Genomic DNA, 19,402 nt, shown 5'->3' on the forward strand with positions numbered 1-19,402 from the left:
ATTACTGCAGGGGCTGGAGACACTTCCAAGCAGTGCTCAGGAGATTGGGGAAAGGACCATGTGGTGTCAGAGGTAAACTGAGGTCGGTCTCAGGCCAAGCATGTGCCTTCACCCCACACTCTCTCTCCCGCCCCTGCCGTAGTTGGATGATTCAGCAGCGTGTATGCTAAAATTCATCCTGAGACAAGTTCCTACCTTCACAATTTTGCACTCTGGGCTAAGCTGAAAATATTTCATAAACTGCACACCTGGTTTCTATAAACCGTTTTGTAAACCGTTTGGGGCGGAACCGGTTTGCAGATATCACTCTGTTCATTGCCTTACCAAGATGTTCCTGCAGGGGAGGGTCCGCGAGCCCCGGAGACACCCCCCCTTAGTCTCCGGGACTTCTGGGGAGCACGTGGGCAGCTCCCCGACGAGACTCGCGTTCAAAGACACTCCTGACTCTTACTGTTTCTGTCCGGACCCAGGTCACGCCTTACCCAGAGCCGCCGCTGTTCTGCCCCACCTCCTCCTTGGTCCTTCCGCCACCTCCTGTCCCTCCCTGTCCGGTCCATCTGTGGCCTGTCCGTGGGCCCCCCTGACCCGAGGCTTGCCCAGGACCCCTCCAACCCCCCCTGCTCAGCGCAGCCGCCTGCCAGCCACTGCTCAGCGCTGAGCCGCCACGCGGGCTTGTTTTGTCAATAACCATTTATTTGTTGCTGGAATCGTCACAGCCAGTTACATCTGACCTCCCTGTTTCATCAATTATGGATAGGTTACTGCATATGAACGTGCGCAGGAGCTTGTGGTGGGGCTGCCCCCACCTTGTGGTGAGCCCTAAACGGTTGTTTATTGTCAGGCCAAAACTCTACTGAGGGGGCAGGGGTTCCGGGGGAAGCAGACCCCTCCTCCACTACAGCCCCGCCAGATGGCTTTGCATCACCCCTCAGTTCCCCAAAGGTGTCAGCCATGTATTACTCACACTGCTGACTAGTTACTAGAATCTACTGGGTGGAAGCTGTGGAAAAGGCTCATCAACTGCTTTCTTGTCTCCTTGGTGCCAGGGGAGGGTGATACATGAGCCTCCTTGGAGCGCTGGTGTCCAGGGGGCGACACTGCCCCACGTATGTTTGTCAAAGACCTGGGATAGATCCCTGGGACCCCATATGCTCCCCCAAGACCTAACAGGAGTGATCCCTGAGCTCAGAGCCAAGATTACGTAAGCCCTGAGCACCACTGGGTGAGGCCCAAGAATGAACCAAACGAACAAGTAAAAAAATATGGAGTGTATTATTGCATTTTAATATAATATCTGCTAAACATTGTTACATACAGTATTTTATCTATATATGATGCAGACCATGAAACCTCATTTATATTATATTATGTTATATTATATTATATATGCAGGCTATTATAGCACTGCCATAGCACTGTGGTCCCATTGTTCATCGATTTGCTCAAGCGGGCACCAGTAATGTCTCCATTGTGAGACTTGTTACTGTTTTTGTTTATTTATTTATTTATTTATTTTGCTTTTTGGGTCACACCCAGCGATGCTCAGGGGTTACTCCTGGCTTTGCACTCAGGAATTACTCCTGGCAGTGCTTGGGGGACCATATGGGATGCCGGGGATCGAACCCGGGTCGGCCGCGTGCAAGGCAAACGCCCTACCCGCTGTGCTATCGCTCCGGCCCCAAGACTTGTTACTGTTTTTGGCATATCGAATACGTCATGGGGAGCTTGCCAGGCTCTGGTGTGCGGGCGGGATACTCTCGGTAGCTTGCTGGGCTCTCTGAGAGGGACAGAGGAATTGAATCTGGGTAGGCCGCGTACAAGGCAAACGCCCTTGCCCTACCTGCTGTGCTATCTCTCCAGTCCACTGGCTATTATACACACATTAATGTTGCTGCAGCTGCTTCAGTACTGGAACTTTCCAAGGGGTTCTGCATATTCATTCAACATTAGCATCAGACTAGGAATCAGAGCACGATGAAGAGCTTTGGTTGCTGTCCTCACAGCACTTCCATTGAAGAGGCAGATATTAATAAGATGCCTAGAGCACAGGGCCAGTGTTGAGTATCACAGCACGTTGACATTGCTGCTGTCAAAGGGAGTGACAGCATACGATAGGTCAAATTAGACTTGACTGGTTTGATTCCATCTGCAACCAGCGTCTTTCAGCTCCACCCAGAGCTAAGGGTTGAAATGACTGCCCGTTTCGCCACAGGGCTCACAGAACCCTTGGTCGCACTTTTCACCCTCCCACGAACACCACCCAGGGGAGCTTGAGCATTCTGAGTTTCAAAATGATAACCAAACTTGTTTGCCCTGAAATCTTTCCTGACAGGAGAAATCTCTGACAGGTACACATTGTATCACAGAGATAACCTGTGTCCACTGCACCTGTTGCTCTACTGTTTCTCACTGAGACCCATGGAAGGGAAGGCTTGGGTCATTTTCTTGCCTCTGTTGTTCGAGATAGCACTTTGATCTCTCGGCACATCTCCATTGGATTCTTGTGGTGCAAGGAGATTCGTTCAAATCTCTCAAATAAGGGAATTGATTGTAATGATTCCTAGGGCAAATGAAATCAGATTCCCTCACTCTGTTTGGTCATTTATCTTTGAGCTGTTTCTCACTTCTGCCTGCCGTTTTCAAGCGCTGAACTAGTCTGTATATATGGCGGAGACATGACTGTATTAACTGACCACTGTGATCTTCCATTATACAGAACTTTTTATATCAAGTCCCCAGTAGATTATAGACTGCCTTTGGTCAAGGGCCTCCTAGTAAGATATAAAACAAAGCCCTCCAATGAATTTTCCTGGTAGGAGGTTAAAGACACAGAAAATTTCTTTTCAAGGAGCTAAAAATACGACTCACTTTGTGACTGGACTGTACAGGATAAATACTTCCATGCTTTCTGAATTACAGTATAGAGAATAACAATTAAAAATGACGATAGAAATTCTTCATTGATGTCTCTCATTAAAGTAATGTAAAAGTATAATGAGCAATTTAGGAAAAAAACAATTTTAAGCAGTATTTTCAATTTTGCTGTTAAGAAATTTTTTAAAAAGTAGTGTAGAGAGAGTTGTAAGTGGAAGAAGATTCTTAGGAAAACTTAAAAGCTTTTGAAAGTGCCACGTAACTTTTAGCATAGGAGAGATGATGGGTTCTAAGTTTTTTAAATGTACAGATAACCCTGAATTTCATTAGCTCCTTAACAATTGCAGATTTTATCTTATCTTATTGTTTGTTTGCTTTGGAGGCACATCCAGTGATGCTTAGGGGTTACTCCTGGCTCTGCACTCAGGAATTATCCCTGACAGTGCTCAGAGGAGCTATATGAAATGCTGAGGGTCCAATCCGGCTTGATCTGGTACAAGGCAAGCAACCTTCTTGCTTGACTATCATTCTGGTCCCACAATTGCGGACTATAAAAGAGCAATCATTACATTTGTAACTTTCACTGTTTTAATATGTATGAATTAAAAGTTCTTTCTTCTTTCAAGTCCTGCTTCTATAGAAACAGTTTCTAAAAAGCAGTTCCTCAAGAGAAGGCAAGATTTTTTTAATGGAAGCATGAATATAAAGCTTGCACTGAATTAAATGGCTTGTAAATTTGTTTCTCTTTTAACTTTTATTTCAATTTTTTTTTGTTGTGCCTTATTGTGGTCCACACCTGGCAGTGCTCAGGGCTTACTCCTGACTCTGTGTTTCAGATATCCTGATAGGGGATTGGGGAACTCTGAAAAAAATTGTTTTAAGTTTTTCAAAATAAAAATAACTTTGGGCCAGGGAATACGTTCTTAGTGGTAGAGAATGCACCTTACGTGTGTGAGCCACAGGCTATGATTCCCTATTCCACAAAATAAAGGAATCGGTGAATTAATGTAGCTCTATCTGGGACTTTAAAAACAAGGATCGTTACTAAGTTTGTCAACATCAAGTATGTTGGGAAGGGAAATTCTTGATCATTTGATCTTGCCTCATCATCATCTTCCACACTTGAAAGCTGACACTCAAGGTAATATTCATATGGCTAAAGGGGTCAGATGATCTGATGCTCACAGATCCTTTCCAAGGTCACACACAAGGAGCTCAGGGCAGATAAACTCGGTCTCCTGTCTGAACTCTCAGTTCTTCTGTACTAGGTGATATAATCTTCATTTTAAATTGGGCAGTGGAAATCAGAATGTGATCATCTAAATTACAGACAACCAAACTTACTCAACCCATTGCCTCCTTTGCAGGAAAAAAAAAAAAAACACCTCTTAACACTCCCCTCAAAACCAGCTTTCTTTACATGTAAAAAAAAAAAAGTGCCCTCAATAGTGAGTTTTTTGTTGAGATATTGAATATAATCAAAGTAAAGTGAAATTTATCAGTTACACAGGCGGGGTGAGGGAGTGGGGAGAGGTATACTGTGATTCTTGGTGGTGGAATATGTGCACTGGTGAAGGGATGGGTGTTCGAGCATTGTATAACTGAGACTTAAACCTGAAAGCTTTGTAACTTTCCACATGGTGATTCAATAAAAAAATAATAATAAATTTTTTAAAAAGTGCCCTCAACTGTAACTGAAACTACTTCCCTAACATTATTCGAGCACCCCCAAGGGCACTATCACCCAATTTGAGAAATAATGGTCTAAATGACGAGTGATTTATTTCAGGGAGAGAGTGTACACATTCCAATTAATCATTAATAATACTAAGGGTAAAGTATTCCAATATTTAAGGTTATAGTTTCATCAGAATGCCAAAGATGCTCCACTCTTTTCCATGCTCTTGCAGTTTGTTCCTAACTGCTTTTGTGTATTGTAGCTTACAGACTGACACTCTTGATTGTTCTCGGGGCTCATTCAGCAGAAGGTCTTTGGAAGAAAGGATTGCCGATTCTATTGTTTGTCAGCTGCTGTCCCTCTGCAGAGAGTGTCTGAAAGCCTCTAAGTGAAGGGAGAACAGGCCCGTCCCCTATTTTTATCACCCACTCTTGCCTTTCGCTGGCTCCCGTCAAATGCTCTGAGCGCGGGTGCTGTCCGGCCCGGTCCTCAGCCTGTGACTGCAGTGCTTGTCAGAAATCATTAGCCACTGATCCCTTTGACTAATGTTGCAGTTGATTGTCTGAATCATGTTCAGACACTGCAAATGAGGCAGAAACATCCTTTCTGCTCACCAACTGTGAAATGGCTAAAGGGGGTCAGATTGCCAGAAATCAGAATAAATGTATTTCCAACCAGATTTGACAATGATTTCAAACTTGATTTTTTTTAAAAAAAAAAATTACATTACTTAGTGCACAGTCATAGATCTGTGGCATTTCTCCCCCCTCTCCCCATATGTAATGATCAATGCACCCCACCTTTATTATGCAATGACAGAATTTGGCATTTGGAGAGGAGCTGTATAACAGAACGTTAGCTGTGTTGCCCTTTTGTTTTGGGCAAGGAAGAAAGAGGTAAACGTTGTACCCCAGGCATCACGTCTAACTTCCTTGTTTCCCAAGAAATCTAATGGATGCTCCTGTATGTTTTTATCACTGTTTGCTTTTTACTCTCAGTTCAGAGTATCCCAGAGCGCTCTCTCAGTTAGGTGCTTGGAAGAAGGAAAACAGTCACCTTTTGGTAATGTGAAAAGAAAGGAATTTCTCTTCTGTTTTTCCTCAGACTACACTCTTGACTTGTAGGTGGCAAATGGAGATTTTGCTTCAACGTGTTTCCCACATGACGCTCGACCAAGGAGCAGGCCTCCAGCTTCCCAAACAGAACTGTTCAGTCAAGCTACATGAGGGTCTCCCAACAATGACATTCACATGGAGGACTTGAACAATTCTTTTATATGTGGGGGTGGGGAGGGGCTGGAGCTATAGCACAGCGGGTAGAGGGTTTGCCTTGCACACAGTCGACCCGGGTTCGATTCCCAGCATCCCATAGGGTCCCCTGAGCACCGCCAGGGGTAATTCCTGAGTGCAGAGCCAGGAGTGACCCCTGTGCATCATCGGGTGTGACCCAAAAAGCAAAAAAAAACAAAAGTATATGTGGGGATGGGGAGAGGAGGTTGCTATCATGCGAATTGGAGGGTATTTAGCAGCATCTCTAGCTTCTATCCAGTAGCATGCCATCCAATTCTGACAGCCTCCAATGTCTCCAGACGTTGCCACATGGCCCTTGGAGGGAAAAATGATCCCCGTTTAGAACCCCTGAGTTAGAGGAGTCCTTGGAAAAATTGAACAATCGCATCATTCAAATCTTTACTAAGTGCCATTAATTTTCTCGTATTATGGAACCTTATAACAGTCCCTTTCAGATAGACTTTATTCATTTCAGTTGTTTTGCCCAAGGAATGCGGCTCAGAGGGATTAAGTCACTTGACACATGACACTCAGCCTGCCTGGAGACCCACATGATTCACAAACCCATGACGTTTGGAGAAAATGTGAACACCCAGAGATAGATTTGGTTAAGCACCTCCTCACCACCAAGTCTGGTCTGCCTCAACGTGTCTGAGGATAGAAGTGCCTCAGGATAGAAGTCCCTACTGATTTCAAATATTGCTTAATTAATAATCGGAGCACTAGGGAAGGGGCGTGAGGGGTAGGGAGAAAGAGTGGTCAATTAATAAATGAAGGGAAAATCCCTAAAATTCTAAGTAAAGATTTGAGTTCAATGGCATTTCTACCAGATTTCTTTGTCAAGTGTGCCACATACTAAAGCTTATCTTATACGGTGATTTCTATGAGTTATTTCCTACAAAAAAGTAATGGTTTGGCTCACCAAATAGGGCACAGAAGCTCATTTAAGCTTCACTCAGTTCATGCCAGAGAGAAAAGACAAGTTTTCCCCCTCCTTCCCCACTAGAACTGCTCTTCAAGCATTTTGAAGAATGAGACAGGCAGTTAACTGGCTCCGTCTTGAGTGTGGCAGGTTTTAACAATGCATGTAAAGCTGCCTGGAAAATACTACTGCACTGCAGCACTGTTGGCCCATTGTTCATCGATTTGCTTGAGCGGGCACCAGTAACGTCTCCATTGTGAGACTTGTTGTTACTACTTTTGGCATATCGAATATGCCACGGGGAGCTTGCCAGGCTCTGCCATGCCTGGAAAGTAGAGAGACAAAAATTATGAACCAAGAGAGTTCTGCCAAAGTCTACTTTTACACATGTGAGGAGAATGGGATAGGAGGGAATGAACTTCTTCACCTCCTAAACACAAATCGAATTCTTTAGATCAATCGTGACTTGCAGGTTTGCCACTTATTAACATCCATCGAAACACTGATTATTTAGCCTACTTTCCAAGGTCTATGCACGAAGCAGTCTGTGCATGAAAATGAAAACTCACCTTTCTATGAGACATTCTTGCTTCTGTGACCCTTGGGAAAGTTATTGTTCTCATTGCCACGCTCCTCACAACTGACTTGACTCCTACACACTTTATTTATTTATTTATTTATTTATTTATTTATTTATTTATTACTTTTTGGGGTCACACCTGGCGATGCACAGGGGTTTCTCCTGGCTCTGCACTCAGGAATTATTCCTGGCAATGCTCAGGGGACCATATGGGATGCTGGGAATTGAACCCAGGTTGGCCGTGTGCAAGGCAAGCGCCCTACCCGCTGTGCTATCCTTCCAGGCCCTCCCACTACCCTTTAAAATGAAGAGTGTATCTTATACCTGTAAGAATGACCTACATCCCATGGGCCCAGGCGCAAGTGTTGGTAGGGATGCAGAAAAAACACCACTCTTACTACATTTAGTGGGAATGTGAACTACTTCTGCCTCTGTGGAGGACAGCATGAAGATTTCTCCCAAAATTTAAAGTACAATGTTGTCTCATTTAAAAAAAAAACGTTTTAATTGATTGAGATTCTGTGATATACAATATTGTTAATGATGGTTCCCCTCCACATAATTCCAACACCACTCCCATCACCAGTGTAGCCACCTCCCTCCCCCAAGGACCCCAGTGCCCCTCCCTCTCAGCCCCAACCCCCACAAACTCTGTTGTGATCATCAGTTCTCCCCTGTGCTGCGTGGGCTCTGTGTTGCTACCTTGCTGTGCATCTTTAATACTCAGAGTCAGGAGTAAGCTCGGAGAATGGCTAGATGTTGTCTACCACCACCCCTTCACCCGCCATTACCCCCAAAAAAAAGAACGGAAAGGGGGGAAAAAAGGTTGTTGTCTAAGGGAACATTCATATGGTCAGATTTTTAAGACATGACTAGCTATTTTTTTAATTTTAAAAATTTTATTGAATCACCGTGAGATAGTTACAGGCTTTCATGTTTGGGTTACAATCTCACAATGATCAAACACCCATCCCTCCACCAGTGCACATTCCCCACCACCAATATCCCCGGTATACCCCCACTTTCCCACCCTCCCCCTGCCTCCATGGCAGACAATATTCCCCATACTCTCTCTCTACTTTTGGGCATTATAGCTTGCAACACAGACACTGAGAGGTCATCATGCTTGGTCAACATGGCTAGCTTTTAAAGATCATATTTGCTCCAATTTAGCCTGCTACACACATTACCTGGAATTACTTCATTTCACTTTGCCAAATAATATAAAACACCACACAGAAAGTGATTCAGGCTAGCAAGCATCCTCTTTCTTATTTACTTACTTTGTTTTGGGGCCACACTCAGTGATGCTCAGAGTTTACTCGTGGCTCTGCACTCAGGGATCTTGCCTGGCAGGCTCAAGGACCATCTGAGACACCAGAGATGGAACCCAGGTTGGCTGCGTGCATGGCAAATTGCCCTACCCGCTTTACAATTGCTCTGGCCCCTGCATTCTCTTTTTAAAAACTGCAACTTCTTCTGGCAGAGTCAATGATCTCTGAGTCATTTATCTCTAAGTATGAATTCATTTAATCAACTATTGTTCATCTATCATAGAGCTGAGGCAATTTCCCTGGGGGTTGGTGTCATGAAGCAAACACATAAGGTAAGAGAGTAAGAGTTCCAGAAGGGAAGAGGCCAAGTGCCAAGTTATTTCAGGATCTTTTCCCAAGGCACTCAGGCATTGCATGGTCCCTTAAACACCATGAGAAATAACCCCTGAGCACTCAGCCAGGAGTAGCCCCTGAACACCACCTAGTGTAGCCCAAGACCAATGTCAAGTCCTATCGGACTCACTCTAGATGCTGTCAGTCAACGCTGGGGAGGGTGCAAAGAATAGTCTCAAGTTTTTAAAAGGGCTCACGAGGAGATTTAGAAACAAGTGTCAAAACTGTGAACTCTGAAGGGTAGCGGGCATGGAAGACATGAGTCAGCACATATCAGTAAGGTGACATCGGTATTCTGTCAGGATGTCCCTCGTCAGCCACATGAAACCCAAATGCTCCAAGGTTTCACCTGCCAGGAATAGAGCATAGTGAGGGGGGAGGCCAATCCTGGTCTCCTGACCCCCTCCCTCTGGGACCCTTGGAGCCGCCTCCTCCTGGCAACAGCCCATAGGGGTAGCTTGATCCTCCCTCGCCCTGGCTAACTCCCCCCAATACAGTCAAATGTCTTTCACTAATTCTGTCTTAGAAAATGTGCAAAAAGGATTTCCATAGAGGTCTTCGGAGAGTTCCTGTGTCCTCATGTGTGTAATAGGCTGGGTCAAGTAACAATGAGAGAAGAGAAAAGAGAGGGATTTTGTATTACGTGTTTTCCCCCTGCTGATACTAAAAAGGGAAAAAAAATCAAAGGGAAAATTACCCCACACAGATGATGTCAGGGTTAAATTAAATTAAGATCATACGTTTGACGGTGGCAGTGGTAATCTTTTGATTATTGAAGAGATTGTTGGTAATGAAATACATTCGTAAGAAATAGTTTTAGTGTATACTGAATATGTGTGCAAACTGTGAGCTATGCAGCTAATAAAATGATAGATTTAGAAATTGCCTGGCACCTAAATTCACGCTTTTCAAGCAGCTATTTATAGAAAGAAAAGTGATATTTAAGCTACCGTAGTAGAATATTATCAGCTGCTTTATATTACCTTAGGTAATAGTGCCATATTTTAAAATAATGTTGCAAGCCATTCAATTATTTATTCACACCTAAGTCATAGAAATTGGAAGGTTTTTTTTTTTTTTGGATAGTGTGGGAAAAGAATTATTTTTACAAAAGTAAGACCTCACTGTCCTGGCTTAAAGAGATGGCTGCGAAATGAGTTGTACTATAGATAAAAATAAAGCAAACCAACATGAATTTTTAATAAGCCAAAAAATATTTTATGGAGACATTAAAAGCAACGATTAATTTTCATCTTTTCTGTTATGAAATGAAACATCAGTGCATCCGGCGGGGCTCGATGTTTAATCTGTCTCTCTCTTCTCTTCCCGATAGGCCCTGAACAATTTCCGTAGTATCTCGACGTACTTGCAGGATAAGGTGGGCCTGACCAGAGCCTACGAAGCCATCGCCAAGGTCCTACAGAGGTAACCTCCCCATCCCCACCGTGCTGTCACTGTGAATTCACTCAGCCATGACAGGCTGAAATTGTTTGAGGTCTGTCGCTTTCCATTACTGCCTGCTTAAATTTTAAGTAGTGCCCTTCTTAACTGACCCTTTCATCGTAAGTTATTTTAAACCAATGTGGTATTGTAAAATGGGGACCCGAGCTCCTCTTGGCTCGTTCCTCCTTGGTATGATTTTGTTTTTGATTTTCTGTAAGTTTTGTGATGACCTTGAAGACCAGGAGAAAATCAGGTCACATCTCACAGGTTAAAAAAAAAAAAGGCAGAGAACACAGAAATATATAGTTCGCTTCAGTAACTGTGACTCACCATAATCTTTCCAGATTTCTTCTTTGAAGAAAGTTTCCATTTAGGCGTCAATCATGCTTCTTCCATTAAGACATCTTTCCTTATCTTTTTTGGATAGACAGTTGGATGCAAAAACAATAGTACCAATATTCCACCCCCCCTCCTTCCCCAAATCAGCAGTGTTCATGAATGGGATGGATACTTTTTTTGGATACAAATTTTTCTAAGGAAAACACTTGGTTTTCCCTACACTCATTGTATTTGGCCTTTGTGTGTTCTATTCTATCGTTGTATTACATAGGAGCACTGTGATTTCAGTAAAGAGTAAGAATAAGAAAAGTTGTCCCAATTTTGTCCAAATTAAACCTTCGACTGGCTTCCTCTTATAACCTAGATAAAGGTTTTTGATCTTTAGAATCAGAGTAACAATAGGTCAGATAAAGTCAGATTCCTTCCCATGGTAGCCTGATTGGAACCTGTTACACAATAATATTTTAAATGGTGAAATTGTTTATTGAAAGAAATTTTAAAATGTTAAATACCTACCAAGATGTAAACGGTATAGATAATTACCGTTGTCATTATGCTTATCATTGTCAATAAAATAATCATTAAATATTTTTAAATAATTAAGTATTGAAATGCCCATTGTGATGAGATGAAAAGTGTGCTACAAAATGTCAAATCAAATGCAAAGCAGTTCTCACATAAAAAATGGTCTTAGGACATGGATGTATTTATAGAGCCTTGACATTTACTCAAGGAAGCAGAAGCAAGTAAAAGGGTAAAGCAAGCAAGTGACGAAGATTAGGGTTTCTCCAGAAGGAGATTGGCAACTAACCCATGGAAAACCAGTGATCCCTTAAACTTTTACTTTCCAAATAATATTCAGAAAGAAGCAAGTATTGCTCAAAGATTCATAAAGTTTCAGTTTACTGTCTTTGGGGCACACCAGATAATGCCCTTTCGTCAAGTTCATCTTGATTATTATTACATTCCTTTATGCTTAAAAACTACCCACAATATTAATAGGGAAAAAAATTGAATTATTTGCTGGCTTTAGCAGAAATCCTAGCATAAGCCTGTCATTAAAGAAATGCAGCCCTTAAAATGTTCAGAAAAAATCTTTACCAAATATGGAACTAAGGAGGGAAAAAATATTTTTATTTGGGGCTGGAGCAATAGCACAGTGGGGAGGGTGTTTGCCTTGCACGCGGCCAACCCGGGTTCTATTCGCAGCATCCCATATGGTCCCCTGAGCACCGCCAGGGGTAATTCCTGAGTGCAGAGCCAGGAGTAGCCCCTGTGCATCGCCAGGTATGACCCAAAAGAGCAAAAAAACAAAAATTTTTTATTTTAGAAAGAGATGTTTGAACACTCACTAGATCACAAGACGAGTGTTCCAATACTCCAAATCAATGGCGATCTTCATAATTGTTTTTTTTCAACTTCTGGTTACGTGATGTTTTCTTTGAAATTATTTCCTCGCTGTTAAAATGGGGCATTATTGGGGCCGGAGCGATAGCACAGCGGGTAGGGCGTTCGCCTTGCACGCGGCCGACCTGGGTTCGATCCCGGGCATCGCATATGGTCCCCCAAGCACCGCCAGGAGTAATTCCTGAGTGCAAAGCCAGGAGTAACCCCTGAGCATCGCTGGGTGTGACCCAAAAAGCAAAAAAAAAAAAATGGGGCATTATGTGGACTATTATAGACTCTATTCTAGGATTTGAATTTCTGGTCTATATCATAAATGGTGAGGGGAGAGGCGGACAATGATCCTGTAAATATTGGCAGCAATGGTTTAGCTTTGCTCAAGTAGCATTTGTGTTTTGGTGCACAGAAGAATACCCTGTGTTTGATACCATGTGAAGTAGGGAGTGTTGGATAGGAATGGGGGAAATTCTATTTCTAAACATTTTTTCGTGATTGCAGAACTGTGATGTATAATTTTGTTAATGATGATTTTCCTTGTGTATAATCCAACCCGATCCTGGTGTGATCAGGACAATTCTAACTCTAATTTTGATCAGTCTATCAGCCTGCCCCTGCACAAACATATAACGGACAAGAAGATTTAGTCCCATCTTATTTTTATGCCAAGTGAAACAACATCCACATATAATAATTTAAAATTTCAGGTGGAGTGATAGTACTGCAGGTAGGGTATTTGCCTTGCATGTGGCTGACCCCGGTTCAATTCCCAGCATCCCATATGCACAATATTAAAAATCTATGTCTAGGGCTGCAGAGAGAGCCCAAAGGGCTGAATGCCTGCTCGGGTTCCAGTCCCTGCACTGCATGATCCCTTGAGCACTGTTGAGATTTACCCCTAGCTCAGAAGTGCGAGTCGCTCCCTAAGCACTGTTGGGAATGGCCCTCAAGCCCCAGCCCCAGGCCCCCAAAAAGCAACGACCAAAAAAATCCATGTCGACCATACAAATTCACTGATAGCATTGGCAGCTTCATTGGTACTTTAGATGTGAAATTTAAATTTTTTAAATTTTATTTTTGTTTTTTTGTTCGTTTGTTTTAAGAATATTTCAGCAGACCCTGGCAAGCTCCCTGTGGTGTATTCGATATGCCAAATATGGTAACAATAATAGGTCTTATTCCCCTGACCCTGAATGAGCCTTCAATATGGCACCATTTGGAAGGACGAGTAAGGAGAGGCTGCTAAAATCTCAGGGCTGGGTGAATGGAGATGTTACTGGTGCCCGCTGGAGCAAATCGATGAACAATGGGATGACCGTGACAATAACAGTGCTTTTAGGCACACCCAGTGATGCTCAGGATTTACTCCTGCTTGTTTTGCAGTCAGAAACATCCCAAGGCCACAGAAACGATCCAATCTACAACCGCCATTTGGTACTGTAGTGGCAGTAAAGAAGGAGCTCTGGGGAATCTAGGTCTTGGTATATCTTATTTATGCAAATATCATGGCAATTGCTTCAGAGACAAAACTTCTGCAGAGGTAGATAGCACAACCCGAGGATCGAGAGACCCGATGAAGTTCACTAGCTGCCAAAACGCTTTGAGGTCATTTTCAGTGCCATTCGTTTTGCTTTCAAAGGCGTGGTGTTCTTTGATCCATGTACTGATGTGCTTGCACAGGCATGTGCACGGACACCACATAGATGCAGATCCCTGCAATCGTTTTAAACTCTCCTCAGATTAGCAGCAACTGGCAAGAATGGAGCACAACCGAAACAGGGGAAATTATAGCAGTTGCAGCTAAGAAATAAATCAAGCTGCGTGGGAAGCTTAGCACCGCCTCTAAATCTTTCTCCTAACCTGTGCAATTGCACAACTTTTGCTAATGGTAGCCCTAGCCCTATAAACATATTTTATCTGCTTAAGGAAAATGGAAGCAGATAGATATCCAGGCCTGGGATAAGTGTGTGTCTAGGGTCATCAGCTGAGCAGGCCTGAAAGGTGAATAAGCAGTTACGACTGGAAGCCTCTAACATGGTTATAGGACTGTCTATTGAGACTTCATTTGAAAATCAAGCCTCATTCCTTCAAGACTGAGGACTAGGTAACACCAAATTACCCATTTGATAGTACTAGAACCAGGTCTGGAGTTAGAATGATTGATAAATGTTTTAACAGTGAACTTTATACTCATGTCAATAACATTTTTACTAGTGAAATAATAATCGGTTTGTTATTTTTGCCAGTTGGTCTGGATGGTGTTAATTGCACAAAGACTTAAGCAGTGTGACAGAAAATAAGCACTCATAGATTCCTTTCGGAATGCTGGTGACAAATAAGAGTCAATGTTCTAAAAGGATAACAATTGCCTAGAAGAAAGCAATAAAAGCCAGATCTGTGATTCATAAACAAAATAGAGTATGAGTGGAGGAACAACCAAGCAAATATTACTTTAATATTAACACAATGAGAGTAAATTGGAAAAGGGGGAAATAATTCCCGATTTTTCTTCTGACAATTTTAGTTCTCATTCTCATAACTTATTTACTGTCCCAATTCTCCAATTAACGAGGATGACATTATAAAAAGAATCTAGAAAATGACAAAAAAGAGAATCCCTCAAAACATAATGGGATAACTAGTCTATCTCTGGGTTTATTCCATCGCACTTGTAAATTTTCTTGCAAACTTGGTTTAAATAATTTCTGAGAAAACTTTCCACAGCGGAGATCTTTAAATCAATCAGTACAAAGTTTCAAGTGTGAAAATTACCTTTCTGTTATAGCTGAAAATTAATTTCTTCTTGCTTGAAAGAAAAGACATGCTCTGGTAATTTTCATATATTCCTCAAAATAGCATATCTAAGCTTTGATGCGAAATGTCCTAAAAATGACACCCCCCCCATACATCAAAAACATTCCGATTAATTCATGAAATTAGGAATGGCTTTTTTTTTTTTTTACATTTTCTCCTGTCACTGATTCCATTTGCCTTATTACTTTCATCTGTGGTCCACAAAGTTGGTGGCACAATCCACAAACCCCTTGGCGACTGCTTCATGGCTGCTCTATTTGATTTCTTCTCTCTGAGTAAATGATTAAGTTTTCATGCATTGGTTCAACCAAAATCTATGTTCACTCAACCACATCCTTCATTGATTACTTCTACTGCAAACAGTAGGCCAAGTGTGATATACATAATTGGACAGTTGTCAGGGGATATGGGTGTTAACAGTCCTGCGTTCCCAGTTGGGAACTGGAATCACCTTGATACACAAATATTCTGCACTGTTTCATTCTCATCCTTTGGACCGCGGAGTCCTGTTCCTCAGAATATATGTTTTTAACTCTCTAAGGTCTGGTTGAATGAATTTAATGATTATATCATATTATAGGCTGTTTCACTTGCACCTGTGCACTGCATATAGGAAACTGGAATTAATATTTGTCTAACATTTTAACCTTGTCCTTTAACTTATACAAATAAGCTGTAGTTTTTCTGTAAGGAAGCGTTTGATTCTTTGCCTTCTAAAGAAAGACTGGCTTCATACATTTAAATTTGAAAATCCTATAAGTAACAAATGGTGTTTATCTATAGTACCACTTGGCTGGTTTATAACTGGACATTTATTGAGGGGGATGTATAATTTTACCATAGAAGAACTTTTTTTTTAGATTTCTTGAGATTTCACTTTATTTCCCAGTAAATTTGCTACCATATTTCTTTCCATAGAAGAACTTTTAATCTAGCATTATTTGCTACAGCAAGTTCTATATGATTGTGGATGATCTAGAGATCTATTGCTCTTTTGGGAGAACGGCAACTCAGTTTACCCCACAATAGTCCTACTTATACTTTCTTGCATTTCTCACTCATTCCGCTTCATGCGGCTTTTTGATTGTCTTCATATTTTCTTATTCAGCCAAGCCTGATCCAACACACACTTCCACCAACAACAGATCAGATTTTAGAAATATGAACACGAATAAGTTTCTGTGTTAACATTTTTGCTTTAGAAAAAGAATAATTTTCCCTTAAGATTTTAATGGTATCTGCAAAGAATTATAGACCTTTTTTTTTCTATTTTATCAAAAAAAATTGGGGGGTATCACAGTCAAAAAAAAGTTTGAGAATTAACAAAAATTGATAAACCATTTTATTCTTATTAATTCTCACTTTTCTTCGATATTTAATATGAACTGCACTGTAGCACTGTCATCCTGTTGTTCACCGGTTTGCTCTAGCGGGCACCAGTAACATCTCCATTGTGAGACCTCTTGTTACTGTTTTTGGCATATCAAATACGCCAAGAGGAAGCTTGCCAGGCTCTGCTGTGCAGGTGGGATACTCTCGGTAGCTTGCCTGGCTCTTCGAGAGAGACAGAGGAATCAAACCCGGGTCGGCCACCTTATCATTTGAAATATTTCTTAAACAATTTCAATTTTTCTAGAACATTGCCTAAATGTGGAAGATGATTTTCGATTTTTTTTTTGTTTTTGGAGGTCACACTCAACTATACACAGGGTTCTCTGTTCAGGGATTACTCCTGGGGGTGGCTCAGACCTTATGTGGTGCTGGGGATCAAACCTAGCTCAGCTGCATGCAAAGTGAGATCCTTACCCACTGTACTCTCCCACTAGTCCCTGAAAGATGATTTCGATCGTTTCGTATGTTCAAGTGAGAACAGGTCATAAAAAACAATATTCACAAAGTTGAGGATGCATTGTTTCCATTCTATGTCTGATATGCATAGGAGTCTTTCACCAATTAAAAGGCAGCAAGGGATGTGCTTTTGATAGTATTTGATATGTAAATGAGCCTCCCCGGAAATGAAATGCTAGTCCTTTGACTCTAGCGCCTGATAAACAGCAGGTCTCCATGTGTGCGGAGTGACTGTGTGCAAGTTATGGTGCATTTAATCCTTTGCAGGATAAAAGATTCTTAACAGAAATGTTTACCAAAGAGCCTGTGAATCTCTAAATAACTTTAAACATTTTATGTGGTTCAAAATTCAATGATTTCTTCTATAATATATAATGATTTTTTCAAATTTATATAGGCGCTTTGGGATCCCCGTTGTATTTTAGACTTGACTTCAATTCTCTTGACGGCCTTTTAAGACAAATACACCCCCAAGAACACACTTGCTCTTGTGAAGATATTCAAATGATTGTGCTCGAGGCTTCAAGTACTATGGGCAGTTCATTTCTACTAGCAATCACAGATTTATTTATTTATCTCTCCAATTTGACTTATAATAAAGTCCTATAAGACCAGAAGCTATATTTCCCAGCAGCCAGCATATTCTAAACATTTGATAGTGTCTCAAAGCTGTTAGTAAAGTAAAATAAATAGATGCTCTTATTATTACTAATATCCAGAAGAGAGCAGTTTAAAGTCAGGTACACAAAACTTCTCCTGATTTACTTGGAAGTTCAACAGGCAAAGGCGTTTCTCCTCTCAAATTTACAACCATTCCTACATGAAAAAAATATACGATTTCCTAGTATATTCCAAGGACTCAAATAGACAAACTCAAAACAGTTTGTCTTCCTGAGTTTTGTACCAATGTATACAATACATTTGTATAGATAACTTTAATATGACACCAAGATTTTACTAATGAGGAAAAGTTGCGAGATGTGAAACTTCTCTTGGGCCAGAGAGAGAGTGCAAAAGGGTGGAGCACTTGCTTTGCGTGAAGGAGGACCAGATTCGATCCCCTGTGTCATATAGTCCTCAGGATACTGCTAGAAGCAAACCCCAACCACGAAGCCATGGGTAGCCTCTGAACACTGCTGGGTGTGGTAAGAAACACAAAACAAGCAAAAAAGAGCAATCTGCTGTTCACCTTTACAAACCTTTTGAAGGTGTATTTCAAATGCCATACAACTAAAGAAATTTGTCACCGTCACTGTCATCCCGTTGCTTATCGATTTGCTTGAGCGGGCACCAGTAACATCGCCACTGTGAGACGTGTTTGTTACTGATTTTGGCATGTTAAATACGCCACAGGTAGCTTGCCAGGCTCTGCCATGCGGGTGAGATACTTTTGGTAGCTTGCCGGGCTCTCCGAGTGGGGCAGAGGAATCAAATCCAGGTTAGTCGCATGCAAGGCGAATGCCCTACTGCTGTGCTATGGCTTAGTTCTCTGAAATAGTACAATAAAAGATTTATATTATAAAGTTGTGAGGCAAGAGTTCTTGCTGTTTATTTTCATACAGGTCAGAGAAAAATAGCATATAGACCAAAATATTTTATTGTAGCCACAGCATTCAGAGGCAGTCTGAGATTTTTTCTAAGTTGAACATGAGTTCTAGTTTGAGTTAACTCTTCCCCTTGTTTTCACCTCATTCTATTTGGTAGTATAAACAAACTGTTTGTAAAGCCTCATAGTAAACCTAGCAATGCAGATACCACTCTTGGGGTTATTTTATAAATCATTAAATGTGTTTAATTGGCTTTTTTATTGAATCACCATGAGATCCAGTTATAAACTTTCATGATTAAGTTCCAGTCATACAATGATCAAGCACCCATCCCTCCACCAGTGCACATTTTCCACCACCAATGTTACAGTATCCCTCCCGCCACCCTATCCCATCCCACCCCTATCCCATCCCACCCCCTGCCTCTGTGGCAAGTATATTCCTTCTTAGTCTCTCTCTACTTTGGGACATTATGGTTTGCAATACAGATACTAAGAGGCCATCCTTAGTCTACTGTCAGCACACATCTCCCATCCCAAGCAATCCCTCCAACTCTCATTTTCTTAGTGGTCCCTCTCTATCCCAATTGCCTTTTCCCCCAGCATGTGAGGCCAGTGGGGCAATCCTCTTGGCCCTTATCTCTACTGTCCTCAGGTGTTAGTCTCCTATTATGTTACTCTATATTTCACAAATGAGTGTATTCATTCTATGTCTGTCACTCTCTTTCTGACTAATTTCACTTAGCATGATACTTTCCATGTTCATCACTTATATGCAAATTTCATTATTTCATCTTTCCTAACAGCTGCATACTATTCCACTGTATAGATGTACCAAAGTTTCTTTGTCTGTTCCTCTCTTTCAGACTAATTTCACTTAGCATGATACTGTCCATGTCCATTCACTTACATGCAAATTTTATGATTTCATGTTTCCTAATACCTGCATAGTATTCCATTGTGTAAATGTATCAAAGTTTCTTTAACCAATCATCTTTTCT

General features: G+C 41.6%; 1 protein-coding gene across 1 annotated transcript in view; it reads left to right on the forward strand.

Moving 5' to 3' along the window:
• TTC29 (tetratricopeptide repeat domain 29) overlaps positions 1-19,402 on the forward strand; it is a 145,526-nt gene that overhangs the window by 102,927 nt on the left and 23,197 nt on the right. Inside the window, exon 8 of the mRNA XM_055144243.1 lies at positions 10,344-10,435. Coding sequence (XP_055000218.1) covers positions 10,344-10,435 — 92 coding nt within the window. The remainder of the gene's footprint in view (positions 1-10,343; positions 10,436-19,402) is intronic.

This window comes from Sorex araneus, chromosome 7, assembly GCF_027595985.1.
Source record: "Sorex araneus isolate mSorAra2 chromosome 7, mSorAra2.pri, whole genome shotgun sequence".
Classification (NCBI taxonomy): domain Eukaryota; kingdom Metazoa; phylum Chordata; class Mammalia; order Eulipotyphla; family Soricidae; genus Sorex; species Sorex araneus.